The 10,851-nt window shown below is 51.9% G+C and overlaps 1 protein-coding gene across 2 annotated transcripts in view; it reads left to right on the top strand.

Annotated features, from left to right (window-relative positions):
- Positions 1 to 3,242: 3,242 nt before the first annotated feature.
- SLC9A3 (solute carrier family 9 member A3) overlaps positions 3,243 to 10,851 on the top strand; it is a 96,529-nt gene continuing 88,920 nt past the window's right edge. For both annotated transcript variants that reach the window (XM_019485508.2, XM_006259235.3), the window contains exon 1: positions 3,243 to 3,453. In XM_019485508.2, the coding sequence (XP_019341053.1) occupies positions 3,321 to 3,453 (133 nt within the window). In that variant the 5' untranslated portion in view covers positions 3,243 to 3,320. The remainder of the gene's footprint in view (positions 3,454 to 10,851) is intronic.

Raw genomic sequence — 10,851 nt, 5'->3', positions numbered from 1 at the left:
CAGTTCAGAGCTTATGCTGCACATGCCACATGGAGCCAGTGCAGCACCCATGCCAGAATGCCTCTGTCCACTGGCTCTGGAACATAGGATTGATCTGTGGGCCCAGTCCTGCTCCAGAGCCAGCACACAGGGCTAAACTGGTATGTCTGTTGCATTCAGTGCATGGGGGTGGGGAAAACACGTACTGCATACAGTGTGTGGGGTTGGTCTATGACTCACCGACCAGATCCTATGGCTTTTTGATCACAGGCTATATCTTTGACATCTCTGACTTAACCAAAGACACCATAGGGATACATAAGCCACATGAGGATAGGTGTATTTCCTGGCTTTTGAGTGTTAATGTAGTTTTGCCATTCGTTCTCTTCATGTGAGTTTTGTATTTAATGTATAACTGTATATTTTATACTGATGTGCCCACATATACTGGAGAATAGTGATTTAGCAGGTTTATGCATGTACATCCTGTCAATGTTATGTGCCTACTCTGTTCTTGTTGGTAAGCAGGCTAATGAAATGAAGAATCCTGCATGTCAGAAAGCAGAAATTTTATGTTTTAATATCCAGTCTGCTTGAAAGAATACAGTAAACTGTCACAATGACAGCAGAAATCTACCATAAAATCCACCTTGCCCTATGGGCTCACCGTTGGTCATGCATTACAATAGATGGCATCTTAACAATGTTGCAAACCTTGTTTTGTGGAGTTTTTGTGAACTGAAAAAAAAATAACAGTAACACTACATACTTCCACAGCAGTTTATACCTAGCACTTCAAAGAACGTCACAAATTCTAATTCTCACCTTTAAGACAGGTAAGTGTTAAGATCATTTGTTAGACAGGTAATCATGGGCCTGGCTACTTGAAAGGAACATCTCTGATATTTTTCATGGTTGCTAAAGCTCTTTTGTCTCCATGAGCATTAACGTCACTAGGAACCTGTCTGGCTGCTGTCTGTTGGAACTGTTTTAATGCCTTGTTATTTAAGGTGCAGACAGACAAAACAACTATGCCACTTTTGGCAGTTCTGCTGTAACTATTTCATCTGCACTGTCTATGCTGGGGTACATAGAAGCTAAACCACAATAATTACGCCCCCCTCCATTTCCTTCAAGAGTAAATCAGCAGTTCAGCCTCCCATAAATTATGGGACAGGAGCAGACAGAAGAAAGAGTTACAGACTGTGTCTACATTAGATGCTGACTGCTCAGTAGCTCATTACTACTGCGTAGTAGTGCCACATGGCATGCAGTGTGATGTGATGCTACTGCGCAGTAGTAATGAGCTACTGAGCAATTAGCATCACCAAAGAGTTATTTGGGGATGCTACCATGCACTAACGCTGGTTACTGTGCAGTCATTTAGTACTTGGGTATGCAGCGTCTTGTGTAGACACGGCCACAGTGGCTCAGCTGACTTTATTATGTTCACTGGTCCTTCCTTGACTAGCAAGAGCGAGCCAGAATGCAGAGAGCAGTGGTAGCGGCATGCAGCCAGTCGGCAGTCATCTTTCTCAGATTGCTAATGCTAGTAAAGAAGAACTGATATTATCAACTGAGGAAGGTTTGACAGGTTGACGTGTATGCAGGGACTTGGTGGTTAAGTAACACTCCCCAAATCAGGGCCAGAGGAGTCCATCACAATACAGGCTTCCCTCGCTTTATGCGGATTCTGTATGTGTGAATTTACTCTTATGTGATCATGAACGACATGTGCCCCCGGCAGCTGTGGGGGCACAGCAACAGCGTAAGAAGCACGTTGGCAGTAGGTGGGAGCTCCTGCAGATGCCCCCAGCACTGTTGACAAGCGGGGGAAGGGAGTGGTGAGTGCCAACCAGGGGTCGGCAACCACCTGCCAATACTGCTGGCAGCGTTGGCAGTGGCCAGTAGGGATCACTGACCGCCTGCAGATGCTAGCTGGGTCAGCGGCAGGGAGGGAGGGTGATGAGTGGTGACTGCCTGCAGGCACTGTTGACAGCGCTTTTTCGTAGGGGGTGCACTGCCACGCTCAGGGGGTGCACGTGCACCCACATGCACCTGCTACGCATCACCCCTGTATGCGATGATCTTTTTTATACCAAACATTTGTTATACGTGAGGGAAATTCAGTCTTATGTGATCGGTGTAGCGGAAACCCACAGTCAGCTGCTGTGTGGGGTGCAGTGTGCGAGAGAGATGCACCAAAATATAGTCTCTTGTGTGGATCTGTGCTCTTCGCTAGTTGACTGCAATGTGTTTCTGTAGTTGCAGTCCCCATTATGATAGTGCCCCGAGTTTGTGTGTACTGCCTGCTGTTGGTGAGTACCAAAATGGTCTTGTAAAAGTGGTAGAAATGGGCCTGGGGGTCAGTACAGTCGAGGTCTTGGAAAGATTCCCTATTTGTTACATCGTAAAGTGGGTTCCCTTCGTGCGAATTCGAGTTATGTGCCGTTTTCCAGGAGTGCATGTACAGCATAAAGGAGGGAAACCTGTACTCCCAGCCAGCCTGTTGCCTTCCATCAGGAATGCTTCACACGCTCGCCTTCCGTTTTAAAGGCTGAGACGGAAAATACAGAAACAAGTTATGGTGTAAAAGAGGAGGAGAGGCTTTGCACCCCGCGCCTCCCATGCCGCAGACATCCCAGCACGTAGCTCCATCCTCCTTCCTGCAGGAGCCCGGCGCTCGCGCAGGCTGGCCGTGTGCTGACACCTAGCTGTGCAGTTGCGGCGCTGAGCCCTGGCGCACGGGAAGCCGATTGGCTGCAGCCATCCTAGCCCACCTCTGCAGCCACCTGGGCCCGGAGCCGAGGGGGCCTGCCCGCGACTGCGATCCTGGGCAGGGGCAGAGCTGCTCTCTCATGGCCCAGCAGCCCCCCTGCTTCTTGCTGGACGGAGCCATCCCCACCCTCCCTTACTTAGTGGGGGGAAACCCGCGTGGGGTTACATTTAATTAACGCCCCCATCCTGCTCGTGGTCCAAGGGGCGAGGAGGCGCAGGGTCATCTTCCCCTTCGCCGGGGGGCTGAGGCCTGTTGCGGGAGCTGAGAACCGCACCCGGGCGGACTTCGGCCCGACACTGCCTCAGCCCGGCTGCAGCTCGTGACCTCGGGCGGGAGGGAGGCCCGGGCCGGCCGGTCCGAGACGCGGGTGCCGGGGGCAGGGGCTGGCCGGGCTGTGCCGGCCCCCAGCGCTGCCTCCTGGGCCGCGCCAGGCCAGGGAGGCTCCGCCTCTGGGCGCGCTGGGCCGGCCCCATAAAGGCGGCCGCGGGCAGGCGGCGGGAGCTGCGCCGCCGCCTCCTCAGGCACCTGCGGGCGGGCGCGAGGAGCTGCCCGGGCGCGGGTGATGGGGCCGGCGGAGCGGAGTTCGGGGGTCGGCGCCGCCGAGCCCTTCCACATCGTCTCCTTCCAGTGGCACCACGTGCAGGACCCCTACATCATCGCCCTCTGGATCCTCGTGGCCAGCCTGGCCAAGATCGGTGAGTGCGCGGCGCCCCCCGGCAGAGCGGGACCCGGGAGGGCGTATGGTGGCTCGCTCCTCCCCGCTCTCCTCCTGCCCGGGTGTCCCCCGCGCCCACCCCCGCAGCCGAGGCCGTGCCGGGTGAGCCCGGTCGTGCCTTCACCCTGGGGCTGCGCCCGGGTGTCTACACCCGCCTCCTGATCGGCACCGAGCGATGTCCTGCCGCTTCGCCGGCCTCGATGTTGCACGTTTGACATCGTGTCCCCAAAGCTGGCTCTCCGAGCCTCACCAGACGAGGGCCCCCCTTCCCCAACGCAAGGGGCTAGTGGTCACTTCTGTCGCACCCTGCCAAGTTTCTGTACTTGGACCGGTAGGGGTACTGCTGCCAGGTAGCCGAGAAAACTTCGCATTAATTCACTGCTACATGTTGCTCAGCGTTTGGGTTGTAAGCGGCTTACACCGGGTCCCTTCCCATCAGCCTGTAACAGCAGATGATTCGATTATTAAAGAAAGCTTGGTGTTAAGAAACCCCCCTTCCCTTTTTCTTTTTTTAACCACAAAAGAGTTGGGGTTCAATATCTTTCTGCTGGCAAAGTTACTGAACGTCAGAACAGCACTTGCTTGTAAAGTTTAGTCACGTAGTTGAAGCAGGCATCTGGATTGTACAGAGGTGCAAATGTAGAACTTCCACAGCATGCATGTGGCTGCATGTACTGTTGGCTTTGACAAATTATGTGGATTAGAAAGAGTATTAAAATGGCCCTGTTTCTCAGGGTGTGGACTTGATAAGGCTTTACAAAATATTCAATGGCAGAGAGAAAGTAAAGAGGGATTTATTAGGTACACTCTGTCACTGCAAGAACCAGGTGTCACAAAATGAAGCTAGTAGGCAGTCTCTTTAAAACTGACCAAAGGAAGTTTTTTGGGTTTTTTTTCCGCTTAGCATGTAGCGAAAGTGTGGAGCTCATTGCCACCAGCTGTTGTGGAAGCTGACAGTTTAGCCAGATTTAAAAAAGAAGTGTGTGTGGGTGGGGGGACTGGACAAATTCTTGGTGGAAAAGGCATGAGAAGCTATTGAGCATGGGAGTTAGGGATACACAGCCTCTGAATCAGAACTTGCTAGGCTTTAAATGCTGGAGGCTGCCAGTGAGAGAGTTACAGTGGGAAGAACCCTGGTTTTACCCAGTTCACCCCCTTTCAGCATCCACTCTCTGCCACTGTGACACTGGGCAAGATAGACCCCTGGTCTGACCCAGTAAATGGCAATTCTTGTGTTCTTATATACTGGTATTGGATAGTCTTTGGCTAGTTTTTGGCTATGAAAAAGGTAATGTGATCATTACAGAAAGGGTAGGGGGCACTAGATGAAGTCATATTGATTTCAGAAATTATTGGTACCTCATTTGAATCTCCTATTGGAGTAATCTTTTAACATACATGTTTTGGAGCCTGTCACTGGTGCTGCTGTGAATTGGCTCTGTTAGTGTACCACTGCTTTGCTCTGGATAGCATCTGAGCTTGTACACCTCTGTGTTTTGCGGGCATTGCAGCTAAAAGCTACTGGTTTCTTCTACAGTGAAGTAGTAGCATTCATTGCTTTCAGAGGATGACCAGTTCTATCTCGAATCTCACCCCGGAGTCCCATGTGGTCACACTGTGCAACAGAGTGGGATCTGCAAAGTCCTGGATGTTCTTGGATTTGTTACAGCACTATTTTAAGACTGGGGTAAGGTGCTGTATATGGCTCACTTCTTAAATTGCCTGTGGCTTTTTTCACTGCCATGCATATTCAGGTCCGATGCTGGTAGACAGTGCTCCTAAATGTCTCTCTCTTCTTCCCTCCTCCCCTGCCATTTCTGTAGACCTGTCCCACTTGAGATGGGCTGTAAAGAGGCATTGAGCAGTAGCTGCATTGGGTGAGGAGCATATGAGCATGTCATGTTCAGCTGCTCGCCAGCAGTCAGATAATGATGTAGAGAAGGGACTGTACTCCCAGCTCAACAGCTGACTCATGAAGATTGGGAGAAAATTAACTCTGGAATTGAGGGGGGACAGCTCTTCAACTGGTTGCAGCCCTGAGTGTGCCAGGGAGTGCTTGCTGGAAGGGTGATAGACAGGAAAAGGATGTAGTGCAAGGCTTTTAAGGGGAAACACAGCCACTAGGGAGAGGTGGTTGACTACTAGACACAGAAAAAATTTAAAAAGTAAACACAAAAGTCATCACAAACATTTTTGCTCTGCTCTGTCCTCCTAAGGTTGTGCAAAGGTAGTAGAGATTAACTGCAGCCTCCTACCTGATGAGACCTCAGCATGGTGGAGACACTAGCAGACATGGTGCTGCTCTTATATTGCCCTTCCTACAATGGGATTATGCCAATAGACCAAAGGAATGACTGGAGTATGATGTGTTCCCGCAAACCCTGACTGGTCCTTTGGGAACCATGGCCAACTTGTCTAGGTAAAGCAACCCAGAGGGAATTTTAACCAGTATGAGAGTGGGCAGAGAATTGATGAGCCATAACCAGCTGTTATAGCTTGTGCTCAACACAGCAGAAGTCTGTCCTGCAGGTTATTTGATAAAACAAGTTTAAAAGTATCTAATATGAAAATATCACCTTTGTGTAGGCATAAATAAATTTGACTCCTTAAATATGCTGCTAGTGACTCCATTACTAAGTTTCTTTGGAGGCATGCAGTGACAAAAGGATTAAAACTTTTTGTGTCTGTAAATAAAATCATGATGTGATTAGTGTAGGAATACAGGTTGAGAAGGCAAATAACCACAAGCGTCTTCTATATAGGGAAAGAACCTTGGGCGTTACTTTTTCCACCAGTACTGCTGCTGATGTAATTAATAACTTTGTATATCTGGGTGCATATTGGGAATCGTGTAAATGCAGTCAAAATGTCTGGCAGTTTTGATGTCCATTTCTATATGCTACCAAATGCAATGTACTGCTGCTGAGATATGATGGAACAGAAATTTTACAGCAATGGTCACCAACCAGTCGATCGACTTACTGGTCGATCTCAGAGACTCAGAGTCAATCTGAGGTTGGCAGTGCTGAGCCCTGTCCCCACAACCCAGCAGGTGGGGAGGGAATGGGTGGGGACCAGATCGAGGCTCCTGCAGTGGGGAAGGGAGCGAGGCAGAGGCAGGAGCAAGGGGTCAGGTAAGTGGGGCCCCAGGGGTGGGAGGACCAAGAACGGGGAGCACCAGGGGGGTGTGCCCCAGGAGGGCATGGGGAGCATGTGCCCCCGGATCTGCACACAGGTCAGGGCGGGCTGCTGCTGTGGGCTAGGGCTGTGTTGGGCTCTTCCTGGCGGGGGCTGGACCACGCTGTGCTCATGGCAGGTGGTGGTGCTGAGAGAGGAGGTTGGGTGGCTGCAGCATCCCCCAGCCTCCCTCCCAGTGCTGCTGCCTACCCCGAGTGTAGCTGGGCCCAGGCTGCAGCAGCACCCTGCACCCCTATCTGTACACAGGGTGGGGGGGCTGTGGCAGTTGGCTCGTCTGGGGCCGTTGTGGGGGGCTTCTGCCACTGGGGCCCCCCCACGCGGCCCTGGACAGGCCAGTTGTCCCAGCACTGAGCCCATCCAGGGCGTAGCACTGCGAGCATCCTGTCACTGGGTGGGCAGGGGACGAGGCTCAGCCCAGTGGTGGGAGATCCCCCTCCCCCACGCAGCCCCGGATTTGCTGATTGTCCCAGCACCTGGCCTGGGAGCGGCCCAGTGCCGCGCACACCCCACCGCTGGGCAGGCAGGAGATGGGGCTCGGCCCAGCAGCAGGGTGCACATGGTGCCAGGCTGCTCCTGGGCCAGGTGCTGGGACAATCTGCTCATCTGGGGCTGTCTGGTGAGGGGGCTCCCACCGCTTGAGGCCCCCCCACTCCCCCCTCGCACAGCCCTGGATGGGTCCATTCAGCCCAGCGCTGTGTGTGTCCTACCACCAGGCGGGCAGGGGACAAAGTGGGAGAGGAGGCAGGGAGGTGTAGTAAATCAGGGTGGCAGTGATTGGGGGGCAATGGTATGCCTATGCCCTGCCTCTGCCCCTCACTTGCAAGCCCCTGCCCCACTCCCCACTAGCACTGCCAGTGCCTCTCACTCCGCACCTGCAGCCACTGCCCCCCAGCCCTTCTGGTGCCTGCCCCACACTCCCAACTCACATCCGCCTCCATCCCGCGCACAGATTGGGGGAGGTGCATGCCCCCCACACCTCTGCCAGGGTGTGTGCAGCAGCAGGAGACTCACCATGCACCTGGGTGAACCGTCCAGGCTCCGACCCTCCCACCACCCAGCCAGGCCAGGGCCCCACTCACCCCTGCTCCACTCTGTCCCTCACCATGGGGGGCCTCAATCGGCTCTCCACCCTTTCCCTTCCCCACAAAATGGCCTGCACGGCAGAGGGCGGGCAGAGGGGCAGGGCGGGGGTGAGGCAGGGGGCGTGGGAGATCCTGGGTTGCCCCTTTACTTCAAAATTGTTTTAAAGTAATACCTTAGAATTCTGTTTATCTAAATGTTTCAGTCTTCAGAAAGTTGCACCTGTATTTCAGTTTCCCATCCCTTTTCCAGTTTTTCTGCATCATGAATACTGCTTCCTCTTGCTTAAACAGTGTCGCTGTGAATGTAGATGAGGAAGCAAGAGTTGCCACATATCTGGCCTTCACTGTTCCTCTGAACACACAAAGTTATCTATGTCTGGGGAGAGTCAGGTGTGGCAATTGTTTTGCTGTATCACATGTAATACTTAGTTCAATTTGATGCTTTCTTTAATTCCTGCTCCCAGTGCTAGGGTATGTAGTACTATGGCAAGCAATAGACTTTCTTATCAGTTATGCAGTAAAGCCAATGAACTAATTGTGTTTGTGTAAATGTACCCAAGAATGGACACGATGTATAAATCAGCAAGCTCTCCTAGACCTGGTCTACATTACATAGCTTTGAGTCACTCAAGCTCTGCTAGCAGAACCATGAATGTGTCCACACTTACAACCTCCCTGCAGTGGAAGGACCTCCTTGCTCTGCTGCCAGGGTGTCACCAACTCTGCAAGTGATGGAGGGCTTATGCCAACAGCTGACAGGAAGTTCAGGCATAGCTATGTGCATTTTCTGCAGTTTTCTTGCTGTAATATCCTAATGGAGGCAAGGGCTGTATTTTGTTTTACTTGTGAAGTTGATGCTATACATTCATTCATGCTTTACCTCATGATGGAAAGTTTTGTGCTTTGTCTCTGCTTAGATTTTTGCAGTGGGTAGCTTATACTTGTTTAACCTATGTTTATTTGTTTGTTTAAAAAAAAGCGGGGTGGAGGAAACTTTTGTAGTAAAGGTACATTCACTGACAGTGGACTGGGCTGCATGGCTTATCTTAGATTTATGGGGTCCATGGGCAGGATTAAGGCATGCGGACTCTCCCTACTCTTAACCTCACACTAGGCACATCTACATGTTCACTAATGCACCGTACTTGTGGCGCATTAAGTTTGGTACTTGGATAACCAAGTACTAAATCAATGTGCAGTAACTCACACTACAGTGCAGTAGCACCGGTACACTTACTTTTAGTGACACTAACTGCACGTTAGCCTACTACTACTGTGCAGTAGCGTATTAGCACAGTTTTTGCCTGGCACACTACTGTGCAGTGTTATTAGGCTACTGCACAGTTAGTATCTCATGTAGACACACTCACTGGATATCACCCTGGTGTGGTTCCCTTCTTCCCCCCTCCGCCCTTCCTTTTGGTCTATGGCATTAATTAGTTGCCTTGGCTGTTTAACCATAAAACTGACTTTGTCTTAAGGACAGGCAGCCAAAGTTACTACTTCCCCTTGTGCAGTCTTACCCTTCATTATTTTCAGACTTACTCATACCAGGTGTATATTAGAAAAGGTTTGACAGGATAGCCATGCCTACAAGTTCTAGTGGAGAAGCAGCTCAGGCTGTGGACAACCTTAAGATTAAGGCTGGGGGCAGAAATTGCACATAAACTAGTAGAAGTGACTGGAAACTGGTTCAGATCTGTAACACAACAGAAGTTAAGTGCATATAAACCACTTTCAAAATGGCCAAAACCAGTTTAAGATAAACCAGGATGGATGTAGTATCAGACGTAACGAATTTAGGTTAAATTGGTTTATAAACTTCTGTCCCAGATCCCCTCCAGATTCAAGGTACCTCACAGTCCCTCAGCACCCCAGAATGCTTTGCACCTCCCCCACAAGCCCCTCTTCTCTCAGGGGGTGCAGGCCCAAGCTGTCTGCTCCAGCCAAGCAGGGAGGCATGCTCTAGCACCCCCCAGCTTCTGTTCTAGGCTACTGCAGGCAAGTGGCTGCTTTTCCAGAATTAAAAATCAATGTCTGTTTACTCTCAGTTCAATCTATGTAGCTTTAGACTAACCTATGATGATTGAATTGATTCAGCCTTGGGCTTCTTGACTGACTGTAAATCATTTTGAAATGAGGGTGGAGACTTACCACTGGGGTCAGCTGAACTGATATACAGGCAGTCCTCAACTTACGATGTTTCAAGTTATAATGAACATCACTTATGACGCTTATAAATTGACACCCTATTTCAACGTTCTGGCATGGGCTTCAACTTTACCATGGTCGATACAGCTCTGTCAAACTGGTAAGTCTGTTGTGGTGGAAGGAGAGTGGGAAGGGAAGGCGCATGGAGGGGGAGCAGATCAATGCCTCCCATGGTGAGGGATGGGCTGGGACTGGGACCGGGCCTGGGGCAAGCGCTGCCCAGCTGGGGCCAGGCAGGTGCGGGACTAAGCTGTGGCTTTTTGGGAGGAGGGAGGGAGGGAGGAAGCGGGCTGTGGCTCCTACCACTGCGTGCTGGTCGTCTGGTGGCTCATCTGGTGGTTCCTCCACTGCTCTATTTGTCCGGGAAAGCATGGGGGGGGGGGTGGTAGAGTACCCCTAGATCTATGCAGGGCAGGGTGGACAGGGCTGGGGCTACACTGGGCTGCACTCTGGGTAGGCAGCGGGGGCTATGGTGAATTTTTTGGGGTGGCTGCAGCCCCCTCATAGCCCCCACTCCATCACCTACCCTGCCCCAACCTGGGGGCACACACCCCATCCATGCTCTGCTGCTGCTTGCTCAGCTGGGGCGGAGAGGCACAGGACAAAGCCATGCCTCATCCAGGGAGGTCAGGGTGGCTCCCACCGCTGTGTGCCGCTTGTCCGGAAGCAGCTCTGTCCCATGCCTGCCCCACCCTGACTGGGCGGGCATAGCCCCCTCTCCCAGCGCCACCACCGCCTGCCTGGAGCATAGCCCAGTGCAGCCCTGGCCCTGCCCGCCCCACCCTGTGTACATCTGGGGCACATGCCACCCCTCATGCTCTCCCAGACAAGCAGCAGGAGCAGCAGCAGAAACTGCCAGATGAGCCAAAAACAAGCAGCATGCAATG

This window comes from Alligator mississippiensis, chromosome 5 (genome assembly GCF_030867095.1).
Source record: "Alligator mississippiensis isolate rAllMis1 chromosome 5, rAllMis1, whole genome shotgun sequence".
Taxonomy (NCBI): domain Eukaryota; kingdom Metazoa; phylum Chordata; order Crocodylia; family Alligatoridae; genus Alligator; species Alligator mississippiensis.
This window is presented reverse-complemented; position numbering and strand designations above follow the sequence as displayed.